Source organism: Lineus longissimus, chromosome 2 (assembly GCF_910592395.1).
Source record: "Lineus longissimus chromosome 2, tnLinLong1.2, whole genome shotgun sequence".
NCBI classification, from domain to species: Eukaryota; Metazoa; Nemertea; class Pilidiophora; order Heteronemertea; family Lineidae; genus Lineus; species Lineus longissimus.
This window is the reverse complement of record NC_088309.1, coordinates 10,397,859-10,421,268: the sequence shown is the minus strand read 5'-3', so window position 1 is coordinate 10,421,268 and position 23,410 is coordinate 10,397,859. Positions and strand designations below refer to the sequence as shown.

At 39.9% G+C, this 23,410-nt stretch overlaps 1 protein-coding gene across 2 annotated transcripts; it reads left to right on the top strand.

The window, feature by feature from the left end:
• Positions 1-2,715: 2,715 nt before the first annotated feature.
• Positions 2,716-22,861, top strand: LOC135482597 (leucine-rich repeat-containing protein 49-like). Of its 2 annotated transcripts, XM_064762771.1 has the most exons (18): positions 2,716-2,905; positions 3,835-3,912; positions 5,087-5,201; positions 5,604-5,780; positions 6,021-6,126; positions 6,435-6,638; positions 6,771-6,837; positions 7,258-7,401; positions 7,747-7,808; positions 8,220-8,367; positions 13,858-13,941; positions 14,328-14,503; positions 16,322-16,465; positions 18,777-18,996; positions 19,193-19,378; positions 19,826-19,935; positions 20,155-20,284; positions 20,625-22,861. In XM_064762771.1, the coding sequence occupies exons 1-18, from the start codon at positions 2,843-2,845 to the stop codon at positions 20,823-20,825; spliced, it is 2,415 nt and encodes an 804-aa protein (XP_064618841.1). In that variant the 5' UTR covers positions 2,716-2,842; the 3' UTR covers positions 20,826-22,861. The 2 variants fall into 2 exon arrangements, with proteins under 2 accessions (XP_064618841.1, XP_064618842.1); XM_064762772.1 differs by lacking the exon at positions 3,835-3,912.
• The last annotated feature ends 549 nt before the right edge of the window (positions 22,862-23,410 follow it).

Genomic DNA, 23,410 nt, shown 5'->3' with positions numbered 1-23,410 from the left:
ATATAATTTTGCCCCATCAAGAACATTTTATTGGACTTGGTACTGAATGATTTGAGAAAAGTGTAACGTCAATATATTTGTAAGACGTTTTATGTTGTCATGTATGTAATTATATTTGTAATGCATGTAAATCTTGTAAGTAAAATAAAAGAGATCTAAGACTCAACTTGCAAAAAACCTGGCAGACTAACATCCAGTCTTGCCAGGTCAAGCTACCTCTTTCTCATGCAAATACATGTCACCTCTGCTCCTTTTGTCATGCTAATTGGCAGCCTCTGTCCAGTTCCTGGCCATGAGAAATGTGGTTCTTTTGTTATTCAAATTGGGCCTTTAACCTGTTTAGTCATGGATTAATGAGAGCTAACCTATTGTTCGCTGAATATGGCTCAACTTGAGTCATACACAATAGGTTTTAATACATTTACAATAGCTAAAACTTGTAAAGAATGTATACGAACATGATGAATGCATGCAGAGGTTGGAATTGTTGAGTTATCTAGTGTAAGATCTCTATTCAGCAATGTCTTTTTTGGACATTTTAAAGGAGGAGAACATGTGTGATAGTACAATTATCTCAATGTCTCGTCCTTTAATGGGCATTGGAGCTACACAGTGACTATGATCAATGTAATGTACATGTATGAAGTCATTATGGTCGTAAGCGCTGTGCCTGTCATGTGTGTGATGGAGTTGATGACTCCCTCCAATTGCGTAGGTTTTCTCCCGTTGAAACGGTTTTCCTCCTACACTGTCTTTCCAAGTTACCATGTGAGGATAATTCTTGGAATATGGGACAATAAATAATTTTCAAAAGAAAATGATTTAAATTTGCTTTTCTTCTTTACTAGCCTGGTGGTGCTCCGACACTTCAACTAGTATTGTTTTAAATATTGTCATGCATTTAAACCAACAAACTGGTGCCCCAATGATGAGATGTTCAGCATGTGATACATTGAATGGGTTATCACTTGTATGAATCCAAATCTATCAGATGACCACATTGTATGGTTTACAATTAAATCACATCTTATCTTTGTGATGAATCCTATCTAATAGCTTATGCTGGAGCATCCATAAGACTTCACCTTGACAATTTCTTTGCGCCAACCATCTAATAGATCCTCTATCATCCGTAGGATTGTCAAAACCCTGAATCTCAGGATGCTGACATCCAAGGTGGGGGCATGTGATCAATTCCAGTGTCTGAATGAAAGACCTAATACTGAAACCACATGTCCGCTGACTGCTTTAAGAGACACTGGCATCATGCCTAGTCTCTCTTAAAGCACTGTCAACAGACAACACTTTACCCCCTCACACTCAGAAATCACAAATGCCCACCCCTTCCTGCTAACTTAATACTTCTGGGTTGTTCCAGAGCATGCTGTGTAACCGATTCCATCCCCGACCCATCTTTAAACCATGCAAGGACTCCTTTGAGAGGGCAGTCGAAACGTCTTCTGTCCGGTTTTACAGCTATAAATTGTTCTGTCATTTTGTCTGGAGATGGCGCTGCAGTAGTTGCCACTTCTGATTATTTGACAGTCTGAGTAGAGGGGGTCAGAGTCTTGGGTCTGAGTAAAAAGTTTAAAATCCACTATTAAGTGTCAAATTTTATTCATAAAGATCATATTTTGTTATTCATTAATAAAAGAAAACGTTTTATGAGAGAAAGTGGCACTAATTCGGCCTGAATAGGATTTACAGTCTGAACTGGTGACACAAAACCCTGAATCTCAGGATGCTGACATCCAAGGTGGCGGCAATAGATAAATTCCAGTGTCTTAAATTTTATGAAAACATAACAAATGGATAATATAGTATCTATTAGATGGTTTAATTGGTCCCAAACTCGTTCCAGTGTTTCGGCGTTGCGCAGCCTTGGGCTGGTATGTCAAGCGCCACCGTCAGGTGCTGCCACCTATATTGTTAATTGTACTATCTAGCGCACTACTGCGTATGAGTCATAAAGCTGTAAAGCAGACGCTTTCGAATGGACTCCCAACCACAGAGTTGTTCATTCATTAACAGGCTTCTGTTGAAAAGGATGCATAGTGGTGATAAACCATTCAATGAGAACTCAAGTTAATGTGGTCATGAGGGATATGGATTCATGCTGGAGATAAACCATTCAATCAATTTAGTGTGATCATCAGATGGATATGGATTCATACTGGTGATAAACCATTCAATGGGAACTCTGTGATGACCCGATGGATATGGAGTCCTACTGAAGATAAACCATTCAATGTGATCGCAAATTATTTCAGAGGATTAATGGGTTCATGCTAACTCTGGTTTATCTCCAATATTAATTCATCCCTCAGATGACCACATTTACATTAGCTTGGGTTCTCAATGAATAGTTTATCACCGGTATAAATCCATATCCCTCAGATGATCACATACAGTAACTTGGGTTCCCATTGGATGGTTTATTACCTGTATGAATCCCTATGATCCCCCCCCCCCATGCCAAGGACTCAGGGGCGGATCCAGGGGGCCCAACAGACCCGGGCCCCCCTTTTTTCGCGGACCGCTGAAAAAAAACCCTGGACCCCCTTCTCTAAAAGTAACAAATCCTACCTTTGGCCTCGCGTGCGCATTCGTATTTCCCGCGTTATGAACTAATGGTGGCGTCACCTGTAAGTACTAGAAAGAACTCAACATCCCTCCGACATCCCTCGATGTGTACATTGAGGATGTAACAAATCGCGGATGCCCAGTGATTTTGTTTTGATTCTGTATTTCTTAAAAGTTTTGCTCCATCATTACATGCGTTTGAAAAATATAATTGTCAGTCTGTTATATATTATTGTGAGAGATGACATAAATCAGCAAGATGAGTATGTATCACTACAGCAAAGCTCGTAATATCACAAGGCAGACAGTCACTCCAAAAGAGGTGAGCATTTTTGGTCTGATGACAGGACTGACAGTACATGATGTATGCAATGTGTATGTAATATAGCCAGGACCTAATGCATTACAGTGCATTTAGTTCATGTAGAGGGTAGGTATCTATCTTTTCAACTTGGCTGGTACGATATGAGATCAATGAGAATACCGTTGGTGTTGGCGTTATATCGCGATCAATCGGACAGTGGACACTGGAGTGGATATGACTGAGTGAATGATGGAGAAGCCAGGCCAGGGCAAGAATAATGGTCGAGATACTTCTTCTTTTTTTGTGAGGAGATGGGGACACTCCCATTTTATCGTTTCGTTTAGCTTTTGCCTTTGCTTGTTGGCTCACCTTAAGCTTCCACAGGGGAGTCTATTACAATACACCGCAGTGTCAGTCGTTGTTGTCCGTCACCTGTATCCTGTTTCAAAAACAGAAGCATGTTTCTTGGCAATGTCCTTTTATTAGAGGTTGTTTTCCTGGCTGAGGTGTCCCCCAAGGGAGGTTCCACCTCAGCAAAGTATGAAATATGAAACTTTATTCATCCGTGTAATTGTAAAACAATACATTGGTAACGATCAAGGTAACGATAAAGTGGACTTAAATACAGCAGCAATACTGAAGGTTGTTGTTCACACTTGGACTAATTAATCTCATTGTGTATTTCTTCTGTGCTTTTCACAGTTCAGTGGTATGGATACAATAATCAATCAATACTTAAGCTAGTCTATTCGTTATGGCTTTGTAAATTCATGAAATTGTTGGGAGAGCATCTCTCCTCTGGAAGAAACCCTGTACATTGGCTTTTTAGGTTGTTGAATAACTTTCACAGAAGGATCAAAAGGGCTAGTCATGATTGTTCAGTTTTCGAGAGTGATGCTGCTAATACTTCAGCAAAGAAAGAGTGCAATATCCTGGTTTAATTTCAGAGTCAGATATTTGGGCCAAATTTTAGTTTGCAAGCATCAGGCACGGCTGTAACTGAGCGAGCCTCAACCAACAAGCAGGTAACCAGACTACATGGAAGCACCAAGTTATTGTCCGCACAATGCAATCATTATTTCAGCTTGTTACTTGCTGTGTCACCTTTCATGCCTATCAGAACAGTAAAAAAAATTGATCTGTCATCAAAGAAACACCTTTTTTGACGAAGTCCGTGGAGATTTTTTTTTAAAAACCATTTAATGATTCCTTTTTTTTTGTGGGATATGGGTTGCCTGCCTCACAAGAAAGTGGCTTGTTTTACATTTTACTGTTCTGAGACCATTGACTGTTGTTAGTGTTTTTATTGCACATTTTAATCCTAATTTCAACATTTTGCTTTGCTGCAGGTTGTGCTTGAAATCTGTTTCATTGCATGGTTTTGAAAATAGTCAATTGTTGTTTGCACATTTTTGGCTTTGCTTGTCTGAGATTCCCTAACTTGATATCATCGAGTGGGGATTCCCGGACAGATTGCTGTTCGAAATTATCGTCAATAAGTGTCCCCTTGACAACTGTCCTAGTTCCCCATGATGTCATGTCCCGTGACAGAGTGTAAAGAATCCTTTCTGAACAGTGACAAATATCATAAGGTGACTTACATGTAGTTTTCGGGTAATACACCTCGGTCATTAATTGTGAACAATTCATCCCCTTCATATTTGATAATGAGGCCTAGTTCAGTGAATATGATACGTTTTATAACAAAAATAATCACTAACTTGACAGTGTAACTTTTGTAATGATACCCTGCTGCTTGTGCTTGTACCCAACATTGTAATTATTGTAATGTTCCTTACCCTTGTCCATGCACCTTGTGTGATGTAGACTGTTAGTCCCGACAGGCCACCAGTGTTTTTCACTAGCTGTTGCAGTAACATTAATAAAATACTCATAATCTATACTACCCCCCCCCCCCTCAGCTGTTTAGTGTGAGAATGATGTGAAACTGAAAAAAGATAGATAATGATAATAGATGTGTCACCCCTACCCTTTCAAGTGGTTGGGTCAGTGGTAGACATCCCCCATCCCCAGCAGTCCTTCAAGACCTTGGATATACCTACACTACTGTCACTGTGACTACATATAGTACATGAAGTGTAATCATATAGAGATTTTTTTACCGGGATGAGAAAAATGAAATGGAACTCCTGTTCATCAGTCTGAATTCAACAACATAGAATTTTGTATGATTTTTAGGGATCAGCTGATGGCAGGAGAGACTCGACTGGTGGCCTTCTGTCCAATGAACTGATCGGCAACCATCATATGTTGAGGAGGTACACCTCTCCAAATGACTTGCATATCACACCTGGTAAGTGATGAAACAAATTGCCCAGTATTTTTTATTCTGCTTTGGATTGTCCTCCATGTCCACTACTTTCAATAGTCATAAAGAGATCCTTGCTGCAGCATGTTCCAATGCCATGCTGTGTATGTGTGTTACTTCTGGCTTACGTTTGTTGTCCTTGGAGATAGGAGCAAAGCTCAGTTCAGAATGGTTATGTGTCCAGAATACTTTACAAGAAAAGTTCAGTCATCACTATCAGGGTGGCATTACAGTGATGTGCATTTATTCTTGATGTGAAATGTTTGACATTGAGTCTTGATTGCAAATTAAACACTGATTTCAGTGTTGTGATTAGAAGGTCAAATTTGAAAATTGAGTCCAGATTGAAAATATGGAAATTCATTTCGATATCTTACTCCTTTTTAGCTGCACCAGATAAAAGTACCAACCAGAAATCCAACAGTTATGTTAAGCGCCAAGTTGTACCCGCCACTGCACATGCCCATGACTTCATGGAGAATGGCGATGACAGCTCAGCTCGGCATACGCGGAGTGCTCAGATGTCACCCAGAGGCAACAACAAAGCTCCAGCATTTTTACCAGGTGAGATGTGCTTTCAGAGGGAGTTAGGCTTGCTGAAGGGAATCATGGCCCTGGCCCAACAAGCGAAGATCTGAGACGCACCTGAATTCCGGTGCCGTTGCAGTGATGTTCTACACAATCTCACTTGAGAAAAAGATCGGCATCTAATGTTTCTTGTATATCAGGTGTTATTTTCCTGTGCTGAATTCATTGAAAATTTACTAAGTTGTGTGGATTGTTATCACTGATTTTCCTTTTCAGGTGACCGGGTGATCTTTGCTGAGAGTCCCTCTGCCCCCGGAATTCCTATAGTCTACAGAACAGCTGAAGAGAGAAACTCCAACCCAGACAGACTCAACTTAGACAGGTACACCATCGGCTCCGGAGCAGACGATCATGTGGTATAAGTGCCTCTGCTGTAGCTGACAACCTGAGACATTTGGTTGTTGAATTACTGTGATCAGATTTCAACATTATTCAGCAGTCGAAGTACAAACTCACAGATCAACAGATATGTGGACAGCGTAATGGCTTTAAATCAGAATCAGGACTGGTTCTATGCGCTCAAGGTTCTGTGTTCTATTCTTAACTTTTTGAGATGATTTCTGTGTCCTGAACTTTAATTTGTTGTATGAGAGCCTGTTATAATAATCAGTGTAATTTCGTCACTTTCAGACGGCGGTTGACTGTGTGTCCTATCTTAGAAGGGGAGGATCAGCTACGGTTGCTGAACTACCAGCACAATTTCATCACAAGGATCCAGCACCTGAATGGAATCAAACGGCTCATATTCCTTGACTTGTACGACAACCAGATTGAGGAAATATCAGGATTAAATACCCTCAAGTCACTCAGGGTACTCATGTTAGGGAAGAATAGGTATTCTTTTGCACAATTACTTTATCCACCCCCATTTTCCATTTGTCTTGTTACTCTGTCAGCTTCCTTTAAAGAGCACAGTCTTAGAGTCATCACTTCTGCTATCAGACTTTGATTATTCCTGTGTTTCAGAATAAAGAAAATAGAAAATTTGACAACACTGATGAAGCTGGATGTGCTAGATCTGCATGGAAATCAGGTAATTTTCAAAACTTAAATTTCCCACTGAGTAGTGAACAAATTCTTGATAAAGATCGACCATTTGTTATTTTGAGTGTGTCCGATTACTAGCGCAATGTTGCATGAGCAAGCACCTATGCATTCTTTTTCGTTCTGGCGTCTCATTTTGCGCCATGGCGCGCCATTCCAAAGGGAGCAATCTTTAGAGCTGGTGACTTCGGAATAAAATGGCCGACAGATGTGATTTTTGAGAAAAGAAGGCAGACGATATTGCAAATGCCGGTTTTCTGTTGTAAACAAATCTGTTTTATCGCATCACAATGCACTTCTTTAGCAAAAATAGAACATGCCATGAATGATTTGGAATAATTTGTCAATGGTGCTCGGTTGTGATGAAGAATGATTTGATCTGACTTTCTCCGCCATATCATATTTACAGATAAAGGAAATAAGGAATCTGAGTCACCTTACTGAACTACGGGTGTTGAACCTCGCCGGGAATGAGATCCAACATGTCGATAACCTAACCGGTATGGATTCCCTGGCCGAGTTAAATCTCAGGAGAAATAAAATTCGGACAATTGTAAGTAGAGCAGAGTTAACTGTAACCCCTCAATACTCTTTCGAGGACTCAGCACTGTCCATGATCAGCAAAAAACTAAGGGACAAAATATCCATGTTTTGTATCCGAACTATGCGTGACAAATTGATCTTTTTTCAAGACTAGGTTAGGTGAGTTCATTTAAAACCACTGGATTATATGATGGTCCCTTGTGATAAGTTTCATGTTTATGACAACAATCGTAAAGTTCTCATAGGTGCTCGGTGGATAACCAGTTTTAGTAAACCAGAGCTGTTTGCCCTATTCCAGTCCTACTCAGATTTGAAGAAAAAAAGGTGTAAATAAGAATTTACTTTGTCCTTTCAGAGTGACATTGATAGCTTGGCAAGCCTCCAGAGACTATTTCTCAGTTTTAATGAAATAACATGGTAAGTACCGATAATCAGACCATGTTTTAGGTTGCAAGTGCTTTGTGCTGTGAGATTTTGCCCGAAAGTTTTAAAACTTAACATCAGCCACTGAAGTGACGTATCTCTGGAGAGTATTTCATTTTCTCAAGACAGCCCAAATTCTAAAAGAGTTATAAGTGTACGTGTGTAGAATGTTACCAGCACAAATACAGTGGAGCCTCCCTTAGCGGACATCTCTCTGTTAAGGACAACCTCTCAATTAAGGACACTAGGTTTGGTCCCAAATTGGTTGTTTCCATTCAATTTGACCTCTCTAATCAGTACACCTCTCTATTATGGACAGCACTTGTCAGTCCCGAGGGTGTCCTTAATAGAGAGGTTCTACTGTAGTGATAATATCGTCGACTGATGAACTGTTTGTGTTTCCAGCTGGGAGGATATCTGCTGTCTCGGGGACTCATCCAGCCTGTCCGAGATCTCATTGGATGGAAATCCATTTGCCCAGGATCAGTACTACAAACAAGTCCTCCTTAGACACATGTCTCAACTCAGGCAGCTCGATATGAAACGCATTACGGTGAGCAGCAATAATCAATCAATGTTGGCATTTGTAGAGCGCTCCAATTACTCAGCGAGTGGGTATTCTGGAGTGCTTTTTTCCCATAAGGCAACTGTAAAAAGGTGGGCCTTTAGGAGGGACTTGAAAGTCTGGAGGGAATCAATGTTACGGAGCTTTTGCGGCAGCTGGTTCCACAGTTTTGGAGCAGCTGCCGCAAAGGAACGACCTCCAAGAATCTGACACTTGAACCGAGGAACCTCAAGGAACATCGCAGATCCTGATCTAAAGCTTTGGCGATCGATCCTTCTTAACTGAATCATGGATCTGAGATATCCTGGAGCCTCCCCAGTCATGCACTTGAACACCAAGAGCAGAATCTTGTACTGGATCCTGAGCTTGACTGGTAGCCAGTGCAGGTGAACCAGCACAGGGGAAATATAGTCAAACTTTCCCACCAAACGCACAACTCTTGAATTTGCTTTGTCAAAAACTATCTCGGCCCTTTGTCTTCAGCCAGCAGGTCTGACTCAGCGATGAGTATGTTATCACGATGTCCTGTTGACTTTACGATATTGGTTATTTTGGATGACACGATTATTATAGGCCCCAGATCCCGTCTGGGGACTATATTGATATCACTGGAATTCTCGAAACTGTTATTTTCTTCCTCCAATACATTTATTGCGGTAGTCCAGCAAAACGGCTAAATAAACCAGAAATCAATCACCCTTACACCACCAAACCCAATTCCATCTATGGACTATCGCAAAAGTATTAAAAAAATCCTGAGTATTTCGATACTTTTGAAGCATTTTTTGCTGAGGTGTCGTCTGATCGTCTTCTCCCAACATGCCGAAGCTGCGATTCAATCTGACATGCGCTGTGACATGCGCAGAGGCGAGACGCTGAAAACATTAGCATAAGCTACGCCCCGTCATAATGACGTCATTATTCTCAGGAGTTGGTCGAGCGATGGGAGGATTCGATGGAGGTATTTATAAAGAAACCCAATTCGATTCATGGACTATCGCAAAACGATTTTTCAAAACTCAGAATATTTCGATGCTTTAGATGCGTTTTTATGACTCCAGCTCCTCCCTCTGGGAGTTGGAGTCAGTATTGTTTTCGCTCAGGTTTCTCGTACAATCACGTGACCTCTCCAACACTCGATAATGCACTCTTTTCGTCCAAGTTTTAGGCCAATCTTCGGCATGAACATGAAATCTAATAAGCGCAGTACTTAAATCAGATGTTTCTCTCGCCTTGAAAACATTCCTGGGTAAAATCCATTGAGATTAGCCGAGTTAATCTACTTTTTCCGTGCTTAAAATCTCTGCCGCTGAATTCTATAAATAGAAACTATTAACATCGCGGCAGTGTGGTTCCCATTGTGCGCCCTCCCACTTCACACCATGTCAGGAGGTTTTACGGAGAGGGAGGGCGTGCGGTAAGAAGAATGGCCGAAATGACGTCACATTTTCCTGGCAATGTCTCTTGCCAGACCAGTCAAGCATTGGGAAAGCATCTTTAATTCAGACAACGTTAGAACTAGTTAATTAATTTGCAAAAGTAAAAGCAGATTTCACCACTAACCAGTCAAATCGGAATACGACGGCGCAAAATGTTCTCGCTTTCTACTCTGTTGACATGACGACTACCTGGGGACTATCAAATTTGCTACCAGCAAATTTCGGAATTCTAGTTACAAGTCATTGTCGCACAGAGAGTTTGTGCATCCAGTCGTCTTACCTACTGAAACAGTTACGTACTTCACATACAGATGGCGACTGTGGTTGAGGATTGATGGTTTCAGATGATATATTGTACCACAATTTAATATGGTCAATCATTACAGTTCAGTGCACTCTTCGTCAGCCCTTTGTACTTGGGGTGTTCTTTATTATTCTCAAGGCAATAAAAAATTGATGAAATAAATCAGACTTGTCTACAGCTCAAAATATTTTCAAATATATTTAATCCCAGGATTTCCAAATTTTTGATCCAGCTTTGTCACATTGACCTCGGTCTGAACTTCCTTGTTTGTGTGGCGGCACTATCAAGCTATTCACCTTCCATTTTGTTCGCCAGACGTATTGGCTTTTGAGCCCCTCGCATATTTTAACGCCGAGTATATGAGTGGATTTAGAGCTTCAATTCAGGCGTCCAAACCATGTGCCCATATGTTTTGGTGACGTCTTATAATTTATGAGTGATTGAAAATTGACAAGTTTGGTGGTGGACAGTGTTGAAAACATATCAGTGGCTTCCTCTCTATACGTGATAGGCTTTTTAAAGGCCTGTCAACGGATCGCCAAGGTTTTGGACCATACATGTAGACAAGAATGTATAAAGACTCACTATCACTATCAGTTCTTGATGTAGGGCATGTTTATGTAGACCATCCAATCAGGAGATCAAAGGTCCTGTGATGTTCCCCTGGGTGACAGAATTAATTCAATTTCTTTCCCATTCTTTGTGTGATTTATAGAATGGAATATTAGTAAAAGCCTCGGGTGAAGATAAGCACAGACCACTAAAGTGATTGCCCAACCAACCAGGAGATATTTATTATGTCTGGGATAAGCCATACCCAAGTATATGGTATTAAAAATGAGATAAAGGGGAATTATAAAGGATTTACTTAGATTGTCAGATCAATTCAAAATGTTTTCAATATATTCTGACCAGTTGGATTATCAATGACAGGGTCAAACTATTAATCATTCTCTCCATACAACAATGTATGATAATGTGTCCAAACCTTTTAAATCTGACTTGCAAATGTCATGCAATCCTTATAGCATGTTCACATCTTTTTCAAAACATTTCTTCTCGGTTCAATTAGTGGCACGCGTTTACAAATCTGGTGCGGCAGCGCATTGCTGTTCGAATCTCCTGTCTTGGATTAATTCTACTTTACATAGTGGATTTCTTATCAGGATCGCGGCTATGCAACACTGTTATTCTTCTGTTTTTATAGTGGATTTTCTTATCCGATTGTGGCCGTGCAAGACTGTTATTCTTCCATTGCATGTGCATGTCAAATTTTAAAGCAGCGATTGAGATAATACTGAGATGGATTCTTTGCTCACTGGGCTTATGTGTTGGTATTGGAAATTTGAGGAGCCTAAGTGGAATAGATTACAAAGTTAATTTTCAAGGAACAGTTATTTTGGAATTGAGAACCCTTTGACATTTTGGAGAGATAATTTAACATTGCCAAACAATTTAATTTGTTGGGGAATAAAAAAGCTTATTATTCATGTGGACGTTTCGTGATATGATTGACAGACGTCACCGCACGTTAGCCCCGGTGTTGCGATGCAGTCAGTGTACAGCAGTGTGTCAGGTATGAAATTCTTCAATCAAAGTGTTCGTTTTAGTAAAGATATTGGCAGTATCAGTGTATGATGGTATAACCTCGCCCTAATGCTGAGATAACTGTCATGAAATGAAAGATAAGTTTGCCCCTTTGTTGCACCTGATGAAAGTACCTTGTAACCTGTCATCAGAATATATGCCCTGTATCGCAAACCATAGAGATGAAGTCAATCGAAGATAGACCCCGGCCTTCGCCCTCACTTGAAGCATGTGTTGTGTAGGCCTTTGAGTGCTAGAAGCCCAGTAGAGGTACATGTATGAGGATACAAATTTTCACTTTCATTTGGCAGAAGATAAGAAAAGAATGGCATTACATGTCAGGAATATTGAAATTCTGATAAAAAAAAGTCAAATGCTCAATACTTCAAAAGCATGGAAGATGCATTCTGTGGACTTACTGTATAAGGCCTAGTGTTTAGCACAATGGGGGTTGACAATCTCTATTGCCATAGGAAAGTCATAAAGTACATGTATTGACAAACAGACATGGTCTTTTTTATTTTTCAAGTTATTATTTAAGCCTAGGTATTATCCAATTTCGGTATTATCAATGGGTGATATGAATAAAGACTAGCAAATGCTTTTACTCTGGTTTTGTACAGGAAGGCCTAGTGTAAATGTACATGGAGATTTAGATAAAAGCATTTGCTAGTCTTTATTCATATCACCCAATGGATGAGCAAGCAATGATCTGTGTTTGATATCACTTAAAGGCTAGTCGTCAGGATATGCAAAATGATAAGAATGGAGTATTTGACAGAATTGGTCAACTGTAAAATATTTGTGGTAACATGATTGTGCAGACCCAAAGTACATCATTATCAAACAACTTTTGGTGAGAAGTGAACAGTCATGACTTATGAAAAGAATTTACTGAGTGTTTTTGTGATCTGTCAATGAAATATTCATTCGAGGACTTTGAATGAGAGCCACGTTTGACAAAAACTGGAACAAAATTTCTAGATTTTGTATCAGGTTACGCATGCACACACCATGTTATTCATCAGCATACCCAACCGGATACAAAAAAAATATACTGGTCCATGGCAAATAAAGTCCGTTGGCAAGCCTCTGTTTATAATCCTGGGTGGCAGGAGGCAATGTCGGGTTAGTTGTCTTGCCCAAGAACATAGAGATGAAGCAGCTGTGATCCTTTCGAGGGTGGAACCAGCAACCTCTAGATTAAGAGCCTGGCGCTCTAATCAATATATGCCACTGATCTCCCTCTTGACTGAGTGTTCATCCTTACAAATATAACTGATCTGATCATTCGAAAGTTTTCTTTATATGGTACATGTATTTAAGATTGAGTTCTATAGTCTTTGTCATGTTCGTCTTGAAAAGGGAAATTTTCAAAAACATGCTGTTAGTTCTCTTCGACTGCTTTCAAAGTCAACCCAGGGGGGGTCTTTTTGTTGGCCATTGGATAAAGAACTTTTTCGGTCAGGCAAAACTGGCTTCCTTATAAATAATACATAAAGTGAGAGCTGTTTGCTTAGAACCTGATATGTCTGGCATGGGAATCGAATGCTGTCGAGTCCCTACGGCTGCCGAAACATTTTGTCTGCAAAAGATTTCACTAATTGTTTTCGAGTTGCTTGGAATCTTTTTGTTTTCTTATTCTTTAATAAATGGATGGGAAGAAATGTAGCAAAGAATCGACGGATATTAGTGAAATGTGTCTTAGAATTAGACCAGTTATCCGCTATAATTTGAGTCATTTCCAATCATTGATATTCAAGCATGTAAGTCTAAAATAATCTATCCTTCTTGTTCTGCATTCCGCCATTCGTTCTTGAGAGTCTTGTGTCAAGAGTGCGGAGAGTTATATTTTGGTTATGGCCCATTTAGTCGCTGTCTTTGCCCTGGGAGGAAGAATCTATCATCTTTTTCTTTCCCTGGTAATGGCACCAGTGACAAGGAATCACAGGTTAACATCTAATTCACGGAGTGTGCCCGTCGAAGGAAATAAATTTGTGCGAGGTCATTTAAGCGATTGTAAAGCTAAAAGGCAACCTCTACTGCCAATGACAAGTACTGAATAACACTTTCTGTGTTAAAAAGGTTCTCTCCTTTGCAACATTACAATTGCGTTTCTCACCCTTTGTCCATTGATTGTCTTTCCAGGAGGAGGAGCGACGAATAGCGATTGTGATGGCCAGGAAGGAGGATGAGAAGAAAAGGGAGACGAATAAGGCTGCTGTCATCAAGGTGAGAACAAGAGATGAATGTTTTCCCTCTGTCAACAACCTATATCTTGGTATGCCAATGACATCATCAGTGCAATATTGGACCTCGAATACTCGGCTTCGGATGGTAAAATGGGGATGTTCCGTCAATGAAGCAGCTTTGCGCTCTACCATGTCTTAAAGCAGTGTGACATGGTGTAAATTTTACATGTGCATTGGCAGTGTCGCACTAATGTAACAACATTCTTTGCCATCGAGGATTGGTGTAGTAGCACCGCATGTCATGTATGAGTGACCCATCACAGCAAAACTAAGCACATGACACTCAAAGTGACAAGAATCTTTGTTATTGGATTCAAGTGAGTCATGAAAAGCTGTGACTGAAATAAAATATGTTTGACATTTCAGGAAAAGCGCCGGATTGCTATCAATAATGCCAAGAGACAATGGGAGGTGAACACGACGCATTTGATGTCACGGACGAATAACTTAGTCAAGATGCCTGAGATATACGCCAACCATGTCGCGACCGTTTCAAATTCTACACTGGAGCGGATGGACAATGATGACATTGACTCGCTCAGGTAATGACTCTTTCCATATCTCCCAGGGCGTATTTATAACCCCGTTCTTTGTTTACCCAAGAACAGTAGTTTCCGTCGTAGTGCCAGAAGGTCTTAACGCTGCACTAGGGTTTGCATCATGACTGCGGCATTATGCAAACAACATTGCTTCAACCAACACTGGAACGGTTTTCGAAAACAAGAGCTTCTCCCCACAATTTGGTGGCACAGAAGAACAAAACGGGAACCAGAGTAATTGGCATTGTCACTTACTCTGAATCAATTTCATGATGTCCTTATTTTGATAACTGACAAAGCCTTTTCTGTGATACGCAACCCTGCACAGGCTGTGTTTAGTGAGGAGTTGATCCCAAAGCTATCACTGACACATATTATGTCCAAAGGCTACAAATAGGTTGGGTAACAATCATACACCATTATGATATCACCAATTGCAGAAGCATGTTCCATCGGATTGGTCAATGCAAAATGACTCCTCATTAATATTTGTCAAAATTTGTTCAAACTGTACTGTCAGGATGGACAAATAAATCCAGTTATATCTATCAGAAGGTATTGAACCTCAAAATTCACTTCCAATGCCTCTGTCACTTGACTCCATCTGAAAAAAAGATCAGGAATTGACATCTTTCAAATTTGTTAAAGGTTGAGTAGCTTGATTTTAGATTAGCTGTCTTGATTTACAGAAGCCATTCCTGCACAGATTGCACAGTGGATATGCATGAAGGAGTTGCACTGTTGGTAGAATGTTGATGTACATTTTCTGATGTATCACAACTACTCTGTATAACAGAAACTTTAGCTAGTACCTGTTCACTTTATCGATGGCGTTTAAAGTAAATAGCTCATGCTACTCCACCTTTAAATTCTATTACTATCATTTGTGATCAAAGAGAATTTATTATTCATATCCGATACTTGATTGTTAGCAAAGGACAACTGGTTCATTATTCCAGATGACCAAGTAATGAATTTTCCATGCTTGACTGCTGTCCATATGAATGAGCCCAGACCAACCCCCTTACATGTAGCAATGTCATACATACTAAACGATAATTTGTTGCTAGTTATTTTCGTGGACTTCGTGTGACTAGGGTCATGTTAATGTGAGAGCAAGAGGAATATCGGTAGATTTGGCTGAGATGAATATTCAGGAACACAGATTTCTTGATTTTATAAGTTTTACATGTATTCAGAATGTTAAAAACAACATCCTTGATGAAGTCTCTATGAGAATTTGGACAATGCATCCTGATTCTGGAAAAGCTTTGAATTATCAGTAGCCTTTCTTGACTTTTTCTGAACCGAAATCTTGGCGAAAATGTGTGACAAACGGACTTATAACCTGTGAAACTTCAATTGTTTGATTGTTGTGTGCTAAAATGGATAACTACTTGTGACCTACCTCACTGCCACAATGCAGGCTAAACTTAAATATACGAAATATATGCAAAATGGTTATAAGATTTTGCCTGTGACAACATTCTCTGGAGGTCGGAGCATTTGTGTGAATGGCTTCAGGCCGCGGTAAGTGTCAGCCTACCCGAAATGTTTCAGTTATTATTGCTTATCCTTAGTTATCAAGACACCTACATGACATTAGAGGAAGAGGTAGTATTTGGAATAATTTGATCCTGAGAGCAAGTGGAAAAATCAGCTGCAGTAAAACTTAATCAATGGAATGATTCAAGAGTATTTGTGTTATTTTTGATGAAAGAGCTCTTCCATTCCTGTTTGCTGCAATATGCAGTGTATTGAGTTTGAAAAATAACTGTTAATGAAACACCCTGTATCAGATTTTTCTCCTTCGTGTTACAGTAGTGGTCGCCATAGCCGGCCAACCAGTGCTCACAGTCTCCAGTCACAGAGTGAGGCAATACCGTCCTCGAATCGCCCCCGGTCAGCGCGGCACCAGGTTCGTCCTGATGACTCAAAGATGGAGAAAGAACCTATTATTCTGAGGTGAGTTTGTTTTTGGTTAAGATCGCACTTTTCAAAGGGGACCAAAGGCCAAGCAGTTTTTGTCGAAAAGACATTAAAGAGAGCACTTTTGCTAGTTTTGCACATTTCAAATGGAAATAAATGAAGAAAAGGTTTGGTTAGAAAGAAGATAACAGAGGCACCAAGGCAAAGATGGAGGGTACCAAGGCATTAGACGTACAGCCAGGTAAGAGCAGGTATGAGGGGGGAGGGGGTAGGGGCAATCCAATATAATGCTTTTGTATTTAAGTATCTTTATCCGCTTGCAGGAGGAATTCTCTTTCCAAAAAGTTACCAATACAAGTACAATATGAAGTGAAATCAACGTAGGTGACAAATATGGACAAGTGCCCCCATTTCAGATAATCTTGATAAATTCTAAGCATGCAAACCCCAGTCTTTAAAAATTCTAATACCGGCTACCCTTCTTACGTATTGAGGGTGCAAGTTTGTCTATCTGGCATTAATTTATAATTCCTCCATAAAATTTAATGGGTTCAATACTTTTCAAATAAACCTTTGATCATTCTTATGTTATTTTGTTTTTTATGCTATACAGGGTGACCCAGAATTATTTCCCCTCGCACAATGGGTACACAGTAGATAGAATTCTATTGTCCCAAGGAAAATAATTCTGGGCCATCCTGTACACTGTCCTAAGATTCCTCATTTTTCATAAATGTAACCTTTTCTCTCTATATGTTAATGTGTGACATGCTGACTATGGGTATTATTAACCCGCTCATTACTGATCATCTCCGAGGAATACATAAAGAATATCATGATTGTGCAGGCAGTGTAGGAGTTTACTTAAACCAACAATTTTTACTCCTGTTTACACCATAATGATTGATATGGGGTAAATAAACCAACATTTTATTCCAGGGGACTTCTAACTGCCGCCTTCGAAAACACTGGGTAAACTATCCTAAATTGAAATTGAGCCATTTATTTGACAACATTTTCATCCTCCTAACCCAGTGTATACAATAATATCACTAAATTGATTACTGCACTTCTGAAATTGACAAGTTTCATTCGCATAACCATGGTGTCTGTGACATGTTTGTGGTGTTGGTAATTTATCCCTGTTCAAGATACGAATATGAAAAGTATTTTTATCTTATTGTTGCTGAAAGTGCCTCGTAAAGGACCTGCAATCATGAAAGCATGCAACAAAAATTGCTTGTGGTAGTGGTCATAGGAGGTGCTTGCAACAATTATTGGTGATTGAAGCCACCTGCAATCGACATCAAACGCAGTGATTCCAATAGTACCCAACTTATGACATAGCATACCAAGGTACACAACTTATTGCATATCGGTAGTGTACATGTATGTCATTAACAGTTTTGATCAGGAGAGACCTGGGAAACCTCCCCAGGCAGATTTGTAAACTGAAAAGAACGCAATCTTGTTCAAACATTAATAGGCCTATGCTAGATTTGACTGGCAATCTATTGCAACTGCTTGCACCGTTAGGTCGTGAGATCCATTCTTTGATCTACCCTTGAGGTGGTCTACTCCTGTCTAGCTGACTAATTCAAATACTGCTTCAAATCCTGATGCCTGTAGTTAAAATCAAAATCATCCCATTTACTTGGGAGCTGGAATTCCCTGTTGGATTGATTGCTGAAAGTAGGCAGGAACTTTAAAAATGTTGGCCCGATTCTGTCGATTCATGTAGGCCTAGTTTCACGATAGATGCAATCAATCGAGATGCCAAGAGACTTCATCCTTCAGTTTTTCTTCCTCATCTTCGTAGACTTAAATACAGGACTCCTTTTTCAGCACACATATTGTAAAGTTACTGTTTTCTGCACACCCAGTTCATAACAAACCACAAGATTTTTCGTAACATTTGAATAATGTGAGATTTTTAACATGCAACCTTGTTGATATAATGTGCTTGGTGAGTTTCGTACTGGGATGAGAATGACAGACAGTCTCTGGTCGTTTAAGTCATAGGCAGGTAAATTTGTGCATCCCCATAATGTAGTTTCTTGAAAACTGTCTAGTATCAGGAAGGGATATGTAAAGTAAAGTGAATGCTAAGGAGAAGGAAACTATATCTCTGCAGTTGAATGCACTTAGTCAGCAAATACTATAAGCATCAGATGAGGGATGGACTTGTTTCTGTCATGGCTTTAACTAAATGAACCCTGAGGTGGTGGGTCTGTTCAATATGTCCGAAAAATACTGTCTAAAGTGAACAGTCTTTCTGGCATGATAACAAGTTTTCTCTTTTGCTATTGAAGTAGCATTTTGATAAGCTCCTATCCTTCCATTTCAGTAACATGGCAAGTAGTCCCTCGGGTAGTAACCTGACCCATCTTGCTGAACTTGACAACGACACGCTGAATCTGTACGGGTCTGGATCTCTAGAGGCTTTAGACAGGAACTGGGGCATTCAAGCCGCTGGTGCCGTCACCACTGTCGCATTCAAGTTCATAGACTTTGAAATCATTGCAAAACAACTCCACAAGATCAGAGCAAGGTTCCCTAGTGTCACAGTAAGTTATGTTCTTTTCTTGGTGGCTGGTAGTACAGTGGAGTTATAGAGATGTTTTGTTTTAGAAAAGCTTTCAATCCTTGACTGGGATAATCTAATCTTGAACCGCTTTGGGAAATACAAATCTTTGAGTCAGGCCAGCTCACATCCCCAGTTCATGAATTAATCTCAGCTAGCTGCGTTACATTTCTTTCCAGACTTTGATCTTCAGCGCCACCAACATCCACAACCTGCATCAGATCAATGCCCTGGCGAGCATGCGACGGTTAGACAACATCTTCATTGAACTCGATGGCAATCCAGTCACTCAGTTCTCATTGTGGAAAACGTACCTCCTCTATCGCCTTGCTCACTTTGCTTTGAAAAAGATTAATAACGTCGATGTAAGTACACCCAGGGACAGAGTTTGAAATAGCCACCAGCAGGAATGCAAAGAATAAGATTTTTGTAGACAAACATATGACTTACTCAGTGACTACAGAAGCTGTTGCGAATTGATTGCAAAACCTGATCTATTGCAGGGGAAAGACTCACCCAAAAAAACACACAGAAACTACGCCGGTACCAATATATGTCCACCTTGGTGGATCAAGGCATGTGAGGCAAAGGGACCTGCCTAGAAGCCCACGACCGACTGTGGGGTTCGAACCAGGGATCTTTTGACCACTAGCTCAAGAGCCCAAGCAACTGGAGCCACAGCGACTCCTGGTTGTATTGCCGCCAGGCATTGGAAGCCAGTGGGCATTGTAGGTGAAATGTTGTCAAACCTTAACACAAAACAAACAATATGGAAGCTGCTTTGCTTTAATAGAAATGTGCTTCTGTTTCAGATCACATTGACGGATATATCAAATGCAGAGAAGATCTTCGGTCCATTGGGTCATATCACTACCTCTCAACTTACACAGTCAAGGCTCCTCTCCTTGTTGGGGGAAACCAGGTAAACACTTCTTCTGGTTCATTTCTTGAATTATCGTCTGTCATTACATACTGATCAGTCCGGATGGCTGTGGTATCAATGAATGTACCCAAGATCTCAAATGGCATACATGCACGTGTGACCATTAATGCACGTGTTGCTATTTTTGGGCTATTGATGCATCCATTGGAAGTTTATATAATGAGCATCACCAGTATTATGTTCCTTTTTATTCTCCAGGAGAAAGCAATTTCTTGCCCAGGGAAGTGATGTAAGGAAGTCACCGGATGTAAAGCTAGGAAATACAGAGGCAGTCAACAGAGCTGGATTAGTGTATGTCCCGTCAGAAACCCTCAAACAAAAGTCACAGGTTGGTATAAAGAATTATGAAACCTACATCCAGTTCATTCAGCTTGAAAAAACATGATGCATCCAATGTAACATCAAAGTTGGGCAGATAAAGTCTGGTGTCACTGTCGTTAAGTGCTAGTAACGAAGTTACAATAGCAGCCTTTGAGGCTGACCTCAGCACAGGGGCAAACGCCAAATTTTATACAGTACAGTCATAAGTAATGTCCAAAGATATTGATGAATTTATAACTTGTTTAAGCAATTTTGTCTCAACTGCTTGGCTTCTGATGCATTCATCCCTTCTTCAAATATGAATCTGGCTTCATAAATCACTTATTGTTACTTTTCACCCGTTTCAGGAACTAAAAATGAAAAATGACTTTTCCAAGCTGTATATCGCAGAACTGAAAAGCGAGGCGATACACGTTGACAGCAAACGGATAGAACTGCAGAAGGTGTGGCCGCAAATATTTGTAGAACTTGTGCAAAATGCTGTGATTGACATGTATGACGGGACATCTTATATGAAGAAATGTATGGAGGATCTAGAAAAAACTTAATGTGCATACTATATGTCCTCTAAAGAGAAAATGAGAACATGCCATGAATGCAGTCGCCGGTCATCAGAACAAAACAAAGAGAAGACTGTAAACTCCTTCATTTTTGCAAGCCTAATATTTTCGCAAATGGGGTACAGTTGCAAACTTCATGGGCATGAACAAATTTGGCCCGATTATTATTTGAACCTTTTGTGAGTGGAAAATGCAGTCATTCTCTGGAAGCAAAATTTGAATTTGTTGTTTTCGCGAACATATAGGTCTGTGAAAATAAGTGGGCCTGCAGTAAGTGAATGTATTTTCCAATGCATATGAAGGCAGGGAATTGCTGCTGGTAGTCAACTAATGCATAATAGTATAATGTGTAAGGATGATGCACGGCGAGACCCTCTACCTGTTACCATGATGGTGATCAAGAAGTGAATATCAGACTGTACTCCGCCTCCTTTTATAGTGGACTGGAATTTAATGGTTCATTGGGTTGTTGCAGTGCATTGTCTATGTTTATCATGAAACTACCCCTTGGACATGACTGAGGGAACATCTCAAAATACACTGAAACTGAAAAAGACTAAATAACAATTTCATCACAGGGAAGAGAGCGGTTGAGGGCCATGTCTTCATTGTCTGAGATTCAGTCACAATGCCATGGTCACTTATGTTTCTAAGTCTTAGATTGATACCAAAAGTCAACGTTTGTTTGCGAGTCCTTCAGGAGGAAGAGGTCATGGGAGATATTAAAGAATTTCAGCATTTCAGCTTCAGTGTATTTTGAGGTAACTCCTATGCAGATTGGCCTTTTATGATTTTTTTGCAAATGTAATGCATTGTGTGTGCTATCCATTTCTTTCCCTCCTGTGTGAGTTAATGTCAAAGATAAAAGTAGATTTAGATTAAATTTGTGACGCTTTGAGCTGGGCTCAGCTTTAATATTCAGTCCATTTTTATCCTTCCTTCTAACACCTGTCCTGTAAAAAGAACAGGGGAGATAAAAAAGTTATGTACAAGTACATATATAACTGTTTGCAAGGTACAATGCGGGCGTTACAAAGATTTGGATAGAAAAAACGTTATGAAATGTATACCATTCCTCCATTCTATCTTTCCTATCCTTCCTATAAAGTGTGGTTGCGAGTTGATGTCTCACATGTCTTAGCACAGAATATGTCAATGTGTTTATTATCTTCGTCGTTGTTGTGGAGATAGTCCTATTTTTGTTTACATATATTTTGTTGATTATTACATCCATCCACCCATCCGTCCAGTTCAGTTTCATGTTTGGTATATGAACAAGTTTGATGATTACTAGTACAATGTCTGCCAATTTTTGCCTGATTGGATGCGTCCTAATTGCTTTTTTGCTACCGTATTTATCAGAGAAATTGGGGAGTATGCTAAATTTACTCTAAGAACACTCCTGTGACTGCTGATGAATCGCCTTTCCAAAACAAATTGCAATGCAATTCTTGCCATAGTTTCGAAGAGCCAGTGTCTATGATTTAGATATGGACAAAATTGAGACAGGTATTGTCCATGCTTATTAGAATTGTAAGTATTGTTGCAGTCAAATGAAAACCTACTGTAAACCCCTCTATTTTTGGGAGCCTGACATTTCACAACTTTTGTGTGAGGGGTTACAATTCATCCATCAGTGGAATCTCAAAAACCATTTGGAGCTTTTCATTTGACAAAAAAACCTCCATCGGGTGCATATTTGTGTCGGCTAAAACCGCTTTAAAGGCTTTTTAGAAGCTCAAAAACCTTGATTTCTAAGAGTGTGTAGACTGCCTTTTGAAAAAATTACTTTAACAGTGTACATGTGCATGTATTTCAGGTACTGTATTTTATGATTTTAGTCACAGGGACTGAGAGTGGGCAATGACTCGAGGTTTTCATTTGGCAGAAACTTTTGGCTGTTGTTATTGTACAGAAATGAATGATTATCATTTGCATACAGCTTTTGAGCTGTCATTCTTTGTTACTGTACATTGTATGCATTTATGTGAATTGTGATACAATAAATACATCATATGCCACTATAAAAAGGTCTTTTCTACTGTTCATTTGTTGGGCATTTGTATCTTAGCACTTCCTATGTGTACCAGTAGGGGTCACTGGCTTGGTAACTTGGCCCAACGTTACATGAAAGAAGATACTGTTCAGTTAACTTGGAGAGCATCTTCATTTGTTGGGCATTTGTATCTTACCACTTCCTATGTGTACCAGTAGGGGGTCACTGGCTTGGTAACTGGGCCCAACGTTACATGAAAGAAGATACCGTTCAGTTAACTTGGAGAGCATCTTCATTTGTTGGGCATTTGTATCTTACCACTTCCTATGTGTACCAGTAGGGGTCACTGGCTTGGTAACTTGGCCCAACGTTACATGAAAGAAGATACCGTTCAGTTAACTTGGAGAGCATCTTCATTTGTTGGCCATTTGTATCTTACCACTTCCTATGTGTACCAGTAGAGGTCACTGGCTTGGTAACTGGGCCCAACGTTACATGAAAGAAGATACCGTTCAGTTAACTTGGAGAGCATCTTCATTTGATGGGCATTTGTATCTTACCACTTCCTTTGTGTACC